The sequence below is a fragment of the Podarcis cretensis genome, assembly GCF_951804945.1.
Source record: "Podarcis cretensis genome assembly, chromosome: 9".
Lineage (NCBI taxonomy): Eukaryota > Metazoa > Chordata > Lepidosauria > Squamata > Lacertidae > Podarcis > Podarcis cretensis.
The window spans coordinates 28,856,261-28,874,480 of NC_137178.1; the positions used below are offsets into that span (position 1 = coordinate 28,856,261).

Below are 18,220 nucleotides of genomic sequence, written 5' to 3' on the forward strand. Positions count from 1 at the left end.
AATCACCTTTGCCTTGAAAACTTTTAACACTGATGGAATATGGAAAGCCCCATCTGAAAAGAAAAAACGCAGTAGCGCAAAGGAAAGGGCTTTAGCTCTATTTAATACATATGCCAGATGGACCTTCCAGCCCATGTTGTGTTGGAGAAGGACTCCCAAGTATTGAAATTTAAAGACTTGGTCAATGGCTTTTCCGTCTATTCTCCAATTATAGGTTTTTCGACTCTTGGTGAAAATTAGAACTTTGGACTTGGCATGATTAATTGTAAGAAAATTTGATTTGCAGTAAGCATCAAAAATTTTCAGTGCCCTCCTAAGGCCTACTCTTGAGAAAGATAGGATCACTGCGTCGTCTGCGTAGAGTAGAAGGGGGCAACGATATTGGGCAAGGCGGGGGGCATGGATCGTTTCTTGAGAATCTATCAGAGGCGCCCTCATATCACTTATAAATAGATTAAAAAGGGTCGGAGCAAGGATACATCCTTGACGGACACCTCTATTGATGGTTACTGAATTTGAGAGGTCGCCGGCCGGAGTGATTCTCACCCTTACGGCTGATCCGTCATGCAATTTAGTTATTAGCCACAAAAGTCTTTTGTCTATTCCCCATCGTGCTAGTTTTCCCCAAAGTAATCCCCTGGGGATGCTGTCAAAAGCGGCCTTTAAATCAATAAAGGCTGCACAAAGTTGGCCTCTATTTGGGGCGGAATATTTCCGGGCAAGGTGGTATAAAACTAAGACATGATCAACCGCTGACTGATTCGGTCTAAAACCAGCCTGTTCAGGCCCAATCAGGTTGTTCTCTTCGGCCCACTTAGTAAGCTTAGTTAACAAGAACCGTGCATATATTTTCCCAGTTATTGACAATAAACTGATATTCCTGTAGTTTCCCGGGTCATCTGTCGAGCCCTTTTTATGAATTGGAATAATAATCGCATCCTTCCAAATTCTTGGAACCTTCCCACTGTTGTTTACGGCATCAAAAGTAACGGCCAAGATTTTCGCCCACCAGTGTGCATGAAGTTTTATCGCTTCCGCCGGGACTAGGTCGGGACCGGGGGCTTTACCAACTTTGAGATTGGAAATGAGTCCGTGGATTTCTTCCGGGTCAGTGGGTGGCCAAAGAGGGAGCTGCTCATAGAATCCATCGATTGTATTAATATTAAGGTCTGGTAAGGCAAAATAGTTCCTTAGAAATGATTCCCAAACTGGGGCAGGAATAACGGTTAGTGGGTAACTTTTAGATTTTCTGTTAACCAACAGCCAGAATTTTCGGGAGTTACGGGTATTTGAGGCAGCTATAAGTGCATGCCAGCGGTTCAGTTGCCATTCCTGTTTGGCCTTTTTTTGCACATATTTGTAAGCTGATTTTGCCTGATAGTACTCCTTGGGAAGCATAGTCGCCCCTGAGGATTTGTAATCATTATAAATAGCACAAAGATGTTGTTTGGCTTGTTTGCAATTATGGTTAAACCACAGTGCACCTGTCTTGGAGTGGGCCCGATTTACCTGGTGGGTTGGGACAGTAAAGAATGACGTGAGGTCATTCAACAGATTGGCAAATAGATTAATAGTTTGATCGAGTTCATATGAGGTTATGTCAAGGGCTGAATAGGTTTGTATGATCTCCTGCTGAAAAAATTGAGAATATTTTTGAGCCTGCGTTACAGACCACTTTATACCCTTCACTCGTAATGCCGTATTAATGCCCTCTACCAGGTTTTCTGTGTTAGTGTCTAATTGAGTTGGATGACTGTACTCGTCCCCGTGCCAGTCTAGGTCAAACATAGCAGCAAGTGGAGGGTGGTCACTGAACTGAATATTGTCAATCTTAAAAGAGAGAGCTTTCGGCACCAGATCACTCGAGGCTAAAAGGTAATCTAGTACACTGTTTGATTTTATGCCTAGGTGGGTATACTCCCCCGGTATATCGGGAGGGCAGCAACCATTCAGGGGTACTAGGTTTAAGCGAATAGCCATTTGGTAAAGAAGTACTCCCGCCTCGTTTACTTTAGAGTCTTTTGAGGTTCTCCTCACGGCATGTCTCAAATCATAATTGTCGAGGCATGGAGCAGACCACCATTTAGCTTTAGTTAAATCGACCCAATTTGCTGCTATGCGTGCGTTAAAGTCACCCCCAATTAAGGATTGGCTATTGGGATATTTAACACGGCATGATACTAAATGATCTTCTAATATTTCCCATCTATCATGCAGTTCAAGGGACGAACCCCCTGGCGGGAGGTAGACATTGGAGATTAGCAGTGATACTTCCCCCCCCCCGACATCAACCCGGATAAAGCATAGGGGGGAGCAGTCAAAACTAATGAAAATTTGAAATGCAGCTTCAGTGAGATACCAATTACTAGACCACCTTTCGGCCGTCCTCCTTTCTGGGAGGGGCAAGCTGGAAGAGATAGAAGGTCGAATCCGTTTATAACAATTTCACCCTCCTCCCAAGTTTCTTGCAATAGAATGATATGAAACGAATTGATATACGACTGGAATTCTGGGTCACATTTTTTCCTACGCCAGCCAGCGATGTTCCAACAGAGGATTGATATTGGTGGTTTTTTGGGTTGTCCAGCTAACCGTCATTTAAATTCTTGTGGGAAGCTCTTATGCAGCAAGGACGCTCCCTTAAAGAAGTCCGTTATTTTCCTTTGCTGAGGGTTGACGTCCTGGTGTGGTGAGTCTTTTGCTCTGGTGCGCGCCGGTTGTGGTGGGTCTTTTGCCCTGGTGCGAGCCGATTGTGGTACGATCAAGTCGCAAGGGCCAGAATTTTGGGGGGGCAGAAAAGAGTTAGCATCCTGGTGGGTAGAGATAATATTTGACGATTTTAGCTGTCGGGCCCAACTAGGCTCTGAAGAGGCTCCTGCCAAGTCCGCTGGAGCCGTCCTCTTTGGGGATCTAACCGAAACACTTGTGATCATTTGATTTATATGTCCTGCTGGGTCTTCAGTCCACTCTGTGTTGACTCTCGACACTATAGTGTCTTCCTCACGTAATTTTTGGATTTTTGGTGGAGAAGCCTGACTTGGAGTGGCCACTACTGTCTCAGGTCGTGGATGGTCTTCGATGTATGTTGATTCCAAGTCCGGCATGAAGGGGTGCAGGGGCGACGATTTATCCAGGGGAGTGTTATCCTGAGATTCATTCTTTGATCGGTTAATCTCAGAGGGAACAGATAAGTCTATTAAAAGCAGGGATGAGTTACCAGTGTGAAGGGGAGGAGAAGAGTCTGCCTCCAGCAGTGAGACCTTCCCATCCAATGCCGATGGCACCTTATATGCTGGATATTGGGGGATTGTTGTTTCCACCTCCATGGGGCATGGCACCGCTAAGTTAGAGTGGGTATTATTCATAGTAACTCCGTTGCAGGCGATACTTAGGAGCTGAAGTTTAAGTGAGTCCAGCCTATTTATAATTTCTTGTTGTTCCATCGCTGGTAACTCTCCAAAGGAGGCGATAAGCTCTCTTTCCTCCTGGGGTGTCAAAGAGTTACTGGCACAATCATAGTGTTTAGTTGTAGGAGTGGGGGTACTATGGGACAGGCCCCGACATGAGGTGAACAGCTCAGCCCTCTTTTGTGGTTCAGGATGGGAAGGTTGTACCGTCTCCTTGATTAATCTCTCCGATAGGAGGGGTCTAATTATGGAGTCCATGAAAACTCTCGTTGGAAAAATGCCAAGACTATTCAAAAACACTTTTTGCTGAATAATAAGAGAGGGGATTTTTGCAGAGTGGAAAGCCAGCATTATTCTCTGATATCTGTTCTGGCGGACTAGGGGAAGCACAGCACAAAGATCTATTTGTGATGTCTCGAGTTTTAGAAGCCATCTGAGGTGCTCTTTAGACCCATGTAGCGTTGTCCAACTTAGGTCCCTTTCCCGGAAGGTTAGGGAGATCTTCCTTGGATGTAGAATCAGGGATTGGTGATTCAGTGCGGGGTTGAGATTGTATTTGCGGTTCTTCATACAATCAGTGTTTGGTGGAGCTTTCTGCCGGCGCAATGGAACATTTACTGCCCCATCTTGGGCTATCTGTGCCGGCTGGTCATCCAGTTTTTGCTGAAGGTTATGCAGCTGAGAGGATAGGCCGTCAATTCTCTTAAATATACAGTTTAGAGTTCTGATTATTAGATGGAGTTGCTCGCATCCTGTGCAGTCCGATTCGGCTGCCAACTCCTCCTTCGGATAGGGACCATCCCCATTTGTGTTACCATTAGCGTTTCCAATTTGTAACATCTCAGGGGCCTCATCTTCTGATGTTGTTTCAAGGGCAGTTAGAGGATCGAAACGATTTTGAGTTGCTATTGAGTAGGTACATTCCTCGGGGCCTCTCCCTCCTTTAGGTGAACCCTTTCTTAATTGCTTAGGCCTCGGAGAGGATAATGCCTCGTCAGAGTCTCTTGGACGTTTTCCATGACCCATAAGTCAATTTTGCAGGAGAACCGTCGTGGGCACTGTGCTGGGGAGCTCCTTAAATCCTTGAGTCTTCCTCACAAGAATACTACCACTTCCAGGAGAGTGGTGCCATAAAATTACTCACAGTAAGGCAGTTAGTTCAAGCCTCTTCCTTCCCCTCTTCCTTGTTCCTAGGATTTTCGAGACAGCTCGGTTCCAGCAGTCGGGCAAAATTCACTTCGTAGTGTGCAATAAACTGAAAGCTAAAGGAAAGAGCTGGTCGACAGGGCAGAGGATTTATGCCCAGGAGAACCTTTCACTTATCTCTCCCAGTTAGGGAGGCGGCGGCAGCCGTGGCGGCAAGTCCGGGCGTCAGAGCAACCCAGATAAAAAGAAAACAAAGATAACACAAGCAGCGGGATACTAAAAGATACTAAAAGACAGCCAGCACAGCCAGCAGATCATTAAAACTCACGGATAAAAACAAGGGAGGATAAAAACCGCTTAAAACCACTTAAAAACTCTGATAGGGGTAAGCGAGATTACTCGGAAACTACCTTCGCCGCCATGTTGGATCCGCAGCTCCATACATATTCCATGTGGGGAGGGGAGGAATAGGCAGAGATAAATGGCTTAGGTTGGCTGTCAAGAATGCAACCATGGTAGTGATAGCATCATATGACAAGCTATGTGTCCGTAATGATGTGCAATTGAAATAAATGTTAACTTCATGAACATAGGTGAAGTAAAAATGGTTAAAATTTGCCCAAATCCTGCGACATTAAAACAAATTATTTCCCATATAAAACTCTGCTATTGTGCTTGTATTATGAGCTGCCACCCCATGTGGATTGCTCTATGTGTGAACCAGGTCTTAGAAGTGATCCATTTAAAGTGGTAGGTGCAAATGAGCCTAGTGTCTTAGGCTACTTATGCTGGCAAACAGCTGTTAAAACATTTGTAACAGTTTATCTGGAAGCAGTTAATCCATTGTTGGAAAATAAAAAGTCATTTAAAAAAGCAGTTAAAATGCATATAAAAGCTAGTTCTAAAGAGCTTTAACAAGCATTTAAAAATGAACATGAAGTCTGCAACACTAAACGTGCTTGCATGTAGTGCCTACTGAAATCATTTTACTTGCTTTTAAGTAAACAGGGATATGATTGTGTTGCAGCAGATGGCTTTAAAATGGACAGTTTCCAGTAAGTATCTAAATTAAATACAGATTAAGAGAATTAATAGAGGAAAAATATAATCACTGTTTGTACAGTTTTGTCTGACAATGAAAACACTCCTGTAACCTGTTTCGTATCTCTCTGGGAAGCCATAAAGGAATTTTTAAAATGAGTAAATGTTTAATTAGGAGCTGTTAGGAACATTAGGTACAGTAGCTTGAAATATTTCCACAAACCATTTCTTAAGAAGATAGCACACTCAGGATTTTGTTGTTTGCTGTCATTTTTTTAAAGGCTGTTGGTGGTAGATTTCTGTAGAGGACCATAAATTTTATAAGTTGACTGCACAGTTTGAAGGTTTGAACACTTAGTGAATAAAAAGTATTGTTATAGGATTGAGGTTTTGTTTGAATGGTGCCAATAGGTCCCAACAAAGACAGATTCTGTATCTGCAAGGTTGTAGAACCTACTAAACTGGTCAAACTAATCTCTTTGTTAAAATAATGGCCCTAGCTGGGCCTGTAATCACCCACATCTGCATTACTAAATACTGAGCCATGTTGCCCTAGAGACAATTAGATGATAATGTTCTTTCAGAAGAGGATAAGCCTCTTCCTCCCTTAACCCGGCTGGATGCCATGTTATCCTAGTGGTAGGAGAACAAGGGGTGAGAGAGCTAGCCTTAGCCTGGGCTTAAGGTGGAAGCAAAGGAGACACAAAAGGTAGACGTATTCTGTGTGCTGAAACCAAAGCTATGGCTTTGGGGACCACCCTTGAAATGTAATTGGTAAGCAAGATCTGTTGGAATGTTAATGCTGTGAGCCTGTCCAACTTATGTTCAGGTTGTTTATATGTCTAAATTAAACCATCATGACATGAAAGTCTCCAACAACTTTCATTCCATGGAAACCAAACACTGGAAACTCTAACCCCATGGAGGTTAGAGATTGGGATACAAGCAACAATATAATTATACTATGTGGTTTCAGTTTATGAAATGGATCGTTTTTGTATCCTGGGGACAATTCTACCTAAGAATTACAACTGGCAAGTCCTTCAATCCTGGAAAAATATTGAAGCTAATATTCTCAAAATTTGTTTTGGGCTCACTATACTAGATGTACCTTGATGAAAATTTCCATATGCGTTCAACCAAGTTGTTAATTTATCTGAAGTGTACCAGTGAATACGTGCGCCATGAAGCTCATTCAGGGCTAAACAAGACGTTCCACAGGCTATCCTCAACACTTCCAGTGTTTTGTTTTCATTTTAATGACAAGCAACCATGAGGGCCTCAATCAGAAGTGGAATTGGTGGGACAGCATCCTTAACCATTTCTAGCTTAACTGTTTTTTCCACTCATTTGAGAATCCACTTCTTTTTCTATGTGAGCTGAGCAGTAGCTCTTGGGGACTGACAGACGATTGGCAGAAATTTCTCAGGATTTTCTGCAGTTGGCTTAGCCCATTCCTTTTCTCCAGAAACATGCATTTCTTTTGCTCCTTTAAATACAACTTCTTTATTATGTGATTTGTCATAAATCAGCATACAAATACTGTACATCACATTTTAAAACATTAAAACTCAGCAAAGGGTTTCCAAACTGCTGGTAATTCCTATCATCTTAATAGAGAACAGGATTTTGAACTAATGGTTTCCCTTAGGCCACTGTGTGATCAGCAACTACAAAAGCATGTTTTGCTGCTTGGGTAAAAATAAAATAAAAGGCAGTGTCAATACTTTTTGTTCTCTCAGTTTTAAATGGAAATCTGAATGCATTTAGACAAAAGCTGCAATCCTGTACCCGTTTCTCTCATTGAAAATAATGGGATTGATTTATGAATGGATATGTACAGGGGTTTACTGAAATCTGCAGGGTTTTTTCAGGTTATTTCCCTCTTTGTCATAATGTATCATTTGACTGAAAACTGCCAAAAAGAGTAAAAAAAAAAAAAGTATCCTACCTATGTGTTTTATAAACTGTTTGCAGCCTCCATTAAATTACTGAAAAATGTGAAGCTGGCTTTTAACCAGTTTTCTTCTTATCTGTCAATTTCTCTTTCCTTAACTGATACTACATCAGTTGTGGTTTATTTTTCTTACATAATTCTTGCACAATAGCTGAATATGTCTAAATAAATTTCTATCAGTGAGTAGGCTATGAAGCATGCACCAATATGTTTATATAGTTCTATTAATACAAATACTCAGAAGAACTGTTTATAAAAGCAAATATAAAAAGTAGAGAAAACCTTTCAACAACTTATCTTTAGTATACAAAATAGCATTTAGAAATGAAAATATAGACTCTGCCCCCATGAAAGCATACCCACATACACTCTGAAATGTACACACACATATACACACATAGCCCAAGCCATCTGTTGCTATATATTTTTCATGTGTTTTAACATTTTTCTTTTAGAACGTAAATGACAAGTAAAATGTCAAGTTACCCAGAAAATAGTAATAGGTATGACAACCAAATGTGAGCTCAGCTTGTTTGTCTAGAAAATAGTTCACAGGATAGCAGCATCCTTCTACGCTGGTGCTTCTGTCTGTTTCTTTTACCATTCTGTTACATTTTTAAAAAAAATAATAATATTTTATTGAGCAACAAAAACACAGTATATACAAAGAGAAAGACAAGCAATAACAACAAAATAAGTTCAACACATGGGAGCTTTTGATAATAGTCTAAAGAACAAGAAAAAATCAGGAGTGAAGGAAATAGAATTACAAGAATGCATCCTTCCACAATGGTTAATTGAGATCTGGTTTTAACTTTTTAACTTGTTCTTATTGAAATGTTTTTACGTTTTTATTGCTGTAATCTGCTTTGATATGTTTTTTATCACACAGTGGTATACAAATGTTTCTATAAATGAATCAAAATAAATAAAATTATAAATGGGGTATAAAAGCACAATGCACATTGCACAATGGAGAGAGAGAAAATTAAGGCCTCTATTCATAAAAAAATATTTATATATCACTGTATCACAAAAATATATCACAGTGGTTTACAACAATATAAAAGCATAAAACTAGTCAATAACATCATAACACGTTAAAAACAAGTTAAAAGCAAAAAATAAAATAAAAAAACAAGCAAACATTGATAGTGGGGATGTTCTCTTAATTGCCTGCATAGGCCTGAATAGAAATGTTTTCAGCAGGCATTTAAAAGTTCACATAGAAGTCTTGCCAGATACCACTAAAAAAAAAATCAGATTGTGAAGGGAATTGCCTATGTAACTGCATTGTCATATATTTAATAAATAACTACAAAACAGGGGTTATATTTTCAAAGAGACACACAGGGTTTTATCAGCATCATGACCCTTATTGATTTTGGCGAGGATCATGTGGTTTAAAATCTGCATAACCTTCAAAGTTTGCTGCAAATTGCAAAGTCCATGCTGAAGCCTAACCAACAACTGTCTCAACTAGAGCGTTGGGTCTTCAAACTGGGAGTCAGGGTTAAAATTCTTGCTCAGTCATGAGTCCAGTAAGCAGGGCAGAATCTGACGTAATTGTTATAGTCTGTTTGGTCTCAGTGAGTTGCATGACTGAGACCATTGTGTTAGTCTGCCTCATGGCTGGCAAAATTTATTTCCCTTGAAGAAATGGCCTGGTTAGTGGCCTTTCTCACTCCTGTTTTTACCACACAGTAAGCTCTCTGAAAAAGCAAAAAAGCAGAGACATCACATTGCCAACAATGGTCCGAATAGTTAAAGCTATGGTTTTCCCAGTAGTGATGTATGGAAGTGAGAGCTGGACCATAAAGAAGGATGATCATTGATGCTTTTGAATTATGGTGTTGGAGGAGACTCTTGAGAGTCCCATGGACTGCAAGAAGATCAAACCTATCCATTCTTAAGGAAATCAGCCCTGAGTGCTCACTGGAAGGACAGATTGTGAAGCTGAGGCTCCAATACTTTGGCCACCTCATGAGAAGAGAAAAGACCCTGATGTTGGGAAAGATAGAGGGCACAAGGAGAAGGGGACGACAGAGGACGAGATGGTTGGACAGTGTTCTCGAAGCTACCAGCATGAGTTTGACCAAACTGCGGGAGGCAGTGGAAGACAGGAGTGCCTGGCGTGCTCTGGTCCATGGGGTCATGAAGAGTCGGACATGACTAAATGACTAAACAACAGCAACAAAGCTCTCTGAGGAGAGATACCACTTGAAAGGCACTCTGGCCCAGGAAGGCTACACTGAGGGCTTGGGCACACTTTATCCAAAGCTGCCCCCCCCCCCCCCAAAAAAAAACCCTGGCATTTTCAGCCTGATCAGGTGTGGAAGTTAGTAATTTTGTTGGAGAAAGTTCAAGAAGTGTCTGTAAATCAGAGAACATTTAATCAGTTGGATCTGACTTGACCTGCACCTTTTTCTGGAAGAAAAGTACCTAGCTGAATGCACTTATCACTTCAAGGACTGACTATTTCAATGTGTTTTACATTGGGCAGATTTAGTTTGCAATCCTATATCCACTTACCTGGATGTAAGCTTCATTGAACTCATTTGAACTTACTCCCTAATAGACATGAATAGAATTGTGCTGCTAAGACTGTTTTTTGGACTGTCTAGTCTAGTCTAGTGGGAACACCTGCTGTCTAGGAGCAAGATTACAAAGGAGTCAGCAAATGTATTTTATATCAAAAGCTGCTGCAAATTCAGAAGGCCTGAATCTGAATAAACTTGCTGAATTCCTGTTTTGCCAAGGTTTATCTGCCCCCCCCTTTGCATTCCTGATTAACTGCACTAATCCATGTACTTCAGCATGCATTAAATTCATGTACTACTGTTTATGCTGACAGCTAAAATAAATGGCTTCCAAAATGGCCAAGTGAGACTGTAGATTAGATTCAAGTAGTTGCAGAATAAGCTTTTTGTGCATATTTTAGCATAATATTCTCCTTTTACACAAAACATATGAGGCTGTGATCCAGATGACTAATAGTATCCTTCTTACAGAAAAGGTCCTCCTTATATTCTTACAATTGGCTTTGTATAATTATCAAGCTGTTTGGGCTGCAACAAGAGTAAAAGAACATTGCTCTTGTTGCTCTGAGAGAAATGACTGTGTATGCCTGTTAGAAGAAAGAAAAGGGCAACTTCTGCATAAATAACATGATTATGTATGTACCTGATGAATTTTTAATTTATATCTGTTTCAGGCTCTGCTTGATACTCAGAACCTTCTGAGAGCTCAAATTGCAAATTTCACTTTCAACCTGGGATTTTCAGGGAAATTTTACCACACAGGTAAGGGGGGGGGGACCAGCAAAATTGGTCTCAATTGTTTTGTGTCTTTGCAGTGCATGGAGCTGAAATTGATTTTGGTGTTGCAGCTTTGTGCTATAAAACGAAATGAAATGAGAGTGAAGAACTCTCAGAGCCTAAGGGAAGAAGAAATCTTCCTTCAGGAGGATAAAACCAGAAAACCAATCAACTCTTCCTTATGTTGTGAATTTTACAAAGTGAGTTAGTCTGGCACTCAAATCCCAAACATTTTCAGTGTTGTATCAGTTTGTATGGCTGATGTCTTATCCACTGTAATGCATCTACAAGTTTCTTGCAATTAGCTAATGAGCTCCAACTATCATTTTGGGATTCACCAGCCAAATTCTGGACAGCTGCTATTGAGAATTTCTTTCTGTCTCTTAAAATCTTGGCCTTAATTAAGATGCTGAAGTTTGACCTGGTATGCAAGTTCAACACAAATGAAAAAAGCTGTTTTCCTTGACATTATGTAATACTTTGCTGAATAGAATCACAAGTGTTATGCAGATTGATGCAACTGTGTAGTGATAGACTGGGATATTCCACGTTAAATCCAGTCAAATTTGTAAAGTGCATTAAATTGTAAACCACTTATCAGCGCATGCCATCAACCAGCTTTAAGCCGCAATCCTAGTACACACTTGGGTTTAAGTCCCAATAGAACTCATTTGGATTTACATCTGCATTCATAGGATTGCACTGTAATAATAATTACAGTGGTACCTTGGTTCTCAGACTTAATCCGTTCTAGAAGTCCCTTCCAAAACCAAGGTGTGCTTTCCCATAGAAAGTAATGCAAAATGGATTAATCCATTCCAGACTTTTAAAAACAACCTCTAAAACAGCAGTTTAACATGAATTTTATTCTCTAATGAGACCATTGATCCATAAAATGAAAGCAATAAACAATGTACTGCAGTCACACAATCCATCAGTCAGTAGCTGTACTGGGTTCCACACAGTCACAAAAAACAAAACAAAAAGAACTGCAAAAATAAAAACACAAAATAAATAGCAAAAACACACAGACCTCAGTGTAATACTCAAAACGGAACTGTGGCACTCAAAATGGAGCATGTTTGGCTTTCAAAAAAAGTTTGCAAACCGGAATACGTACTTCTGGGTTTGCAGTGTTTGGGTTATAAGTTGTTTGAGTACCAAGGCATTTAAGAACCAAGGTACAACTGTAGTCATAACTGTTATAAGATAACTCTGCAGCCTTTCCAATGCTGATGTTGAATACTGGATTCCCGCCCGCCCTGCTCTTTACATTTGATTTAAATTTATATCCCAGCTTTCCTTCAAGGATGTCAAGGTGGCAAACCTAACTTTCTTCGCCTCATTTTATTCTCACAACAACCCTGAGTTCTTTCTTTTGTTGTTCTTTTTCTGTTTTGGCTAACCATCACTGGTTTTGTGTGTGAAATAATCCTGGCAGGGATTACTGTGGTCATGGGGCCATCATGATATCCTGCACACACAGGTTGAGGCAGAAGGTGGTATTGGAGGAACAGGCAGATTGTTTTTCCTGCCAGCTTTCATGTGTTGTGTCATGCATTTATCCATAATGTTACTGTTATCTGAGATGAATGTTCCCTTTTTGTAATCATGCAGCAAGAAGAATGTTATTCTACTGTAAACTGGAATATCCGATTGCCATTTGCTCCAATTCAGCAGTAGAACACAGGCTTTCCTGGGAAAGGGCCAGGACCAGGGGGAAACCCTGCTGAGACATGGAGTTTTGAAGCCCAGACCTGTGCCTAGAAACATGGCATAAAAGGAATTACTAAAGGTTGCAAAGTCCATTTTGTCCATCTCCAGCTGTAATGGGAAATGATTTTAAAGTAACAGTCAGTTGACACTGCAATATATTTGCTCCTCCTCCTCCTTCTTGTTCCACCTTTTTCCCTGACAGGGACTCAAGGTGGCTTACAGCTAAAACAGGAACAGCTAAAAACATAGGGGAAAGAAATCATTTAAAAATATAAACAGTAATAGGGTGTGTGAAATATATATTAAAGGCAGGTAGGTGGTGCTGTGGTCTAAACCACTGAGCCTCTTGGGCTTGCTGATTGGATCTGTGGGACAAACCTCCAGATGGTCCCCACTCTCCCATTTTGAGGGTGTTGGGTGGTGTTGATGAAAAGGCCAGAAGAGAAAGAGGAAGTTCTGTTGCTTAAGAAGAGAAAGAGGAAGTTCTGTTGCAGCCCATTGGCATCACCTTCTGGGGCAGAAGGGAAAATGGAGTGCCAAAAATGCTAATTGCGTGTGTAGGTCCCCAGGCCACCCCTCAAATAACTTCACACATAACACATAATTTTAGTTTTGGTTTTTGGGCACTATTTTGGCCACAACTTTATTAAAATACAAAATCAGTGAGTGGTTGTTTAGACATTGGTTATGACTATCTGTCCTCCCGCCTGGGACAGAACTGACATCCCGAGGTCCGATCGGTAGCCAGTAGAAGAGAAAGTCAAACTTGGGGGTCATTTGAGCTAAGCGTCAGACCCACGCCGCTCACCCCAGCGGCTCCCCGAAAGCTTGCCTGCCCGGTCCTATAACAAGGATTCCCATAACAGGGATTAGGTGGCCCTGGTCCCATAACAGGGATTGGACGAAATCATGGCAAGCCCCAGGATTCCTTTAACGGAATTCCCTTCAGCGCAGTAGGAGGGGCAGGCCCAGCCTGACCCCTCCACCACCAGCATATTATAACCAATGCCTAACCACAACCTTACAAGTTGTGACGGATTGCTGAGTAGTAGGCAAAAACCAAATGGCACAGCCAATCACCAAATGGCAAAATTCCTACTAGGCCCCTGCTCCAAAGCAGACGACCCCATGACAGGCAAAGCAAGGTCAACCGGAAAGAGGGCGGGCGGGCGGGTGATCCGATGCACTCTGCAAAGAGAAAGAGAAACCAGAATGCACCAATATTTAAAAACTATGGTCCCACCCACCCAATTTGCAACATACAATTTGCCCCAGCAACCCGGTTACCCAATCATGATGCCAGGCAACAATTATTAACCTGCCTGGCAACAAGAGGCCTGGCCTGGTGGCCCACACCGCAACACGTGCTCTCATTTATTGGAGAACACGCTATATTGACTCAGCTATGAATGTCAGACGGTGCAAAAATATGCCAGTCAAGATGCACCCCAGTTTACCATACTCACACCAACAGAAACAGTTTGTAAAATGGCTGCTGTGCTGAGAAGCAGGGAAAGGATTAGTTAATTTGCATCGTAGCTGCAGTGTGCACAAGACCTGAATCTCTCTGGTGGCATGTAAAAGCAGTGCATCTAAATAACTACCACAGAACAGATCTCTTTATGTTGGCTCACCCCTGAAATGGCCATATTGTCCAATGACAAAAGTCATTGGTTTTAATGAACTCCTAAAATCTAATGATCCCAAGCAGTCTATGGCATCATTTCAGCTGCCTGAAATGCTGTTTCAGTTCTAAAACCACTTGCTCCTCCCTGACTCAAAGAGCACCAGTAGGAAAAGAAGAAGTTTTATCAATAGAGAGGCAGAAGTTGTATGTATGAGGCTGTATATACCACACCAGATAAATCAGGATCTTAAATAAACAACCACAGCAAACAAAAACAAAACAGATTGTTCATTTGTAAGGCTCAGAAACTGGTACCATTATTAATAATGGCACCAAATAAGATTAATGTAACATCTCACCAGTTTAGGGAGCTACTTAATTTATTATGTCACAAAGAAGTTTCCAGAATACTTGGCTAGAGCACTGGTGAATCCCATGGGGGGAAATTTCCCATAAATGTGGAGCAGTTACCAATGACACCTTTGAACATGTTGTTCAAACAGAGATGTTATTAAGACAATGCTTATGTTCAGTCTTATGGATGGTGAAGAGGCACAACATCTTTCACCAGGATAAGACACCCATTGGTTTTGACTGCTTTGTTACACTGTGAATAAAGTGGCCGCCAGTGGAATAGCTGTTGCAAAAATGGGCTGTCACAAATTGATATCACCTTCTTTATCCAATTAAAACCTTATGTCCAAACACTCAAGCAAGGTAGTGCTCCTTACCTTGTCTGTTGTGCACATATAATAGGATCCAACAACTCATTCTTCTGCCCTGACCCTCAGCACTATTAATCAGTCACATTGGCAAGTATAGCTACAAGCGGAAATTGCTCACCAGGCACACAGTTTGACTTCTTGGACATTACTGTCTCACCCTGTCCCTGGCCTCAAACTCTGTAGCATTCTTACGTAAAATGTGGTGATTCTGGATTGCTCACAGCTCTGCTTAGCCTAGCAAAATGAAATCCCATCCTCCAGGTTTTTGCCAGTTTTCTAGATGTTAGTCTTAAGTTCCTCTGGAAAGATCCACACCCCATCCCTTAAATTCGTGTGAATGATTTTGTAAATATGCAGCCACAATATTTTTAATGCCATTTCTTTTCCAAATCTGCACCAGGGTGCTTGAAGTGTTTTTTTCTTCCAGACATGGAATAAATCATATTTCAAGCACCTTATTTTTATTTTTGCTCTTCTCTCCTCCCCGCCCCAATTAATGGTGCTTTCTCAGTTTTGTGGTTGGTTTTCTGGGTAAGTATCTAGCCACATAGACACTTCATCAACTGCATGCCTTGAGTGACTTGACCAGATGAATTGCCTTCTGTGTGAGCTGCTTTCTGTGTTTGGCTGTTGGTTGCTTGTGAGGCTGGGTTGATCTTCCTGCCAGAATTTGTTGCAATCTAATTCTAAAGTTCATTGTGCTTTTCTCAAATATTTGTTAAGGCATTTTTTTTAATGAAATGGAAAAGTTATTTCTATGAATCTATTTATTTCTGCAGGAACTGCAGAGGAAGACGAAGGCGATGACCTACTACTGGGGTCTGTGGATGAATTTTGGTGGTTCCCTCATATGTGGAGCCACATGCAGCCTCATCTCTTCCATAATGAATCATCCCTGGTAGAACAGATGATCCTCAACAAAAAATTTGCCTTAGTGAGTTTAATTCATATACTGTGGATTTGGCAGTTTTGCTTCCTAATTCATAGTACACATTTCCCCCTCTAATCTCATAAATTTCGTGTTTTCCATTTAGGGAATGTATTGAAATGCCTCTTAGATCAATTTATCTGGGCTGCTGTTCTCAGCTTGTTAAGAAACGCATTTGAATTCAGTCATGCTTATATGATGCCACTGGACAAGTCTAATAAAATCACAGAACAGGCACAGCTATTTTGCAGCACCTCCACAAATTCAAATCAATTGCAGTGGCGTAGCCTGGGGGGTGCAGGGGGGGCCGGCCACACTAGGCACAACATCTGGGGGTTAGGGTTAGGGGGCACAAATCCACGGGTTAGGGGGCGCAAATCCATGGGTTAGGGGGCGCAAATTACTTGCCTTGCCCCGGGTGCTGACAACCCACGCTACGCCACTGATCAATTGTTATTGCACTTTTACCAATAACAGTCCCACAACTAGTTCAGATGGAAATAGGCCCTGGTCACTTTCATGATTTCAAAGGTACATTTTCCAGCCTCTGGGATCAGAGAAATTGCCACCAGCCAATAACCACGTGTTCCTTGCTCAAGAATGACCATGACCATCAGCAGGATCACCAGCAAGATTAAATGCAAGAAGCTCTGAGCCAGCCCCCAGTGATACAGCTTTGAAGATCATATTCTTAGTCATTCTCCTCCTCTTGGTCAGAAAATGCTGTCCATTTTGGTACATCCTAAAATTAAATAGGGTGCTGCTTTATACTGGGCCAACTCCTTTTCCCACCTATCTTAGAATTGTCTACACTGAGGGCTCATCCACATTTCTGCTTGTTCCACCTTTCCCCCCAAACAAAACCCACTCTTTACCATGGAATCAGAGCAAACATTGGCTGAGTTTTCTGCAGAGTGACATTGGCCCTGATTCAGTGGTTAAAAAGCAGGTTTTCCTAGGGCAAGTGGCAGAGCAAACAGAAAACTGCATGGACTTGTGCCTAGAAAGCATGGGACAAGCAGAAAACCACTTGGACCATTGCTTTCTAGGCACTGGGCAAGCAAAGTGTGGATGAGCCCTGACTGGCAGCAGTTCTCAGACAGGGTACATTCCTAGCTGTACCTAGATACTGGGCATTTGTCAGGATTTACGATGTCTCACACAAGATCACCTATGAACAAATGACAAGATTACAGTAAAAAACTGTTTGCTTACCTTTACAATTAAGCTTTAAGCAACTAAATAACTTTCCCAAAAACTATTTCTTTTAGCGCAATCCTCTCTATATATACATATACATATATATACTGTGTGTGTATTACACAAGTCCCATTGAATTCAATCACACTTACTCCAAGGAAAGTGGATTTAGTATGAAATTTGTATTTTCAAAATCTTTTTTCTCCACAATTAGCCACAGTTGTGCTATTAAGTGCACAACAGACACTGAATATTCATATAGAAAGTACTGAAAATACACTGGTGGTTTTTTCCATTGTAAGTATAAACATTCAGATAAATTGGGAGTATACCTATATATTCTTATTTGTTTTAAATTTGTATTAAAACTATACCAGGGGAATTATGCAAAACTACCTTTATTGGCTAGCCCTGTTTTGGCTAAGGAAAATTCTATCAAGAATACTGCTATTGTTGTTTTTAAAAATTATACTTGAAGTAAACAACAGCAGAAAGCCAAAAGATCTCAATTTTGGCTGAAATCTGCCTTCTGCTCTTAATTCAGGTATTTTTGTATACATTTTACATGGGTGAACTAATTTATTGATAACAAATATGTCAATAAGTTCTTTATGTGTGCAGTCCTATAAAGTTACGTACTGTGATCTGGAAAATGTTTCTTATGGAGAAATCTTTAGCATTACTCTTACATACAGTTCTTGCATTGCAACCTCTTGTTTCAGCCTAATTTTCAGAAATATAAGAGTTGGTAAATGGAGAGCCAGTTATATTGATTATTGTGCTACGTACAATATGGCTAGGCATCTTGAACCTTTGTTCAGCAACAGAAGTGTTGAAGAGAAATGTTCAATGCGAATCAGCAGGCACACAGGGACCAGTTTAGGAATTTAACTTTAAAACAGAATTTTGAAATTGCATTATGCTGGCAGATAGGAATCTCCAAAGGAGACCTAAATTGAATTTAGTGAAATAAAAAAGTAGAGACTTAAAATTACACAGCAGCCTTCGTTTTAAGCTTTAAAGTGTAAGGCTTATAAAAAAGATTAAAAATCTGGAGGAAAAAGATTTGCCATTATCTAGGCATATGGGGTTCATCCAGGATTTTAAAATAAGCCACATAAGTCTATTTAAATTAACAAGTTATTCAGGGAGGATC

At 40.9% G+C, this 18,220-nt stretch overlaps 1 protein-coding gene across 2 annotated transcripts in view; it reads left to right on the plus strand.

Annotated features, from left to right (window-relative positions):
* The window catches only part of LOC307223869 (bifunctional heparan sulfate N-deacetylase/N-sulfotransferase 3), a 69,260-nt gene that overhangs the window by 22,631 nt on the left and 28,409 nt on the right, over positions 1–18,220 (plus strand). For both annotated transcript variants that reach the window (XM_079990204.1, XM_079990205.1), the window contains exons 3-4: positions 10,766–10,853; positions 15,716–15,870. In XM_079990204.1, the coding sequence (XP_079846330.1) occupies positions 10,766–10,853; positions 15,716–15,870 (243 nt within the window). The remainder of the gene's footprint in view (positions 1–10,765; positions 10,854–15,715; positions 15,871–18,220) is intronic.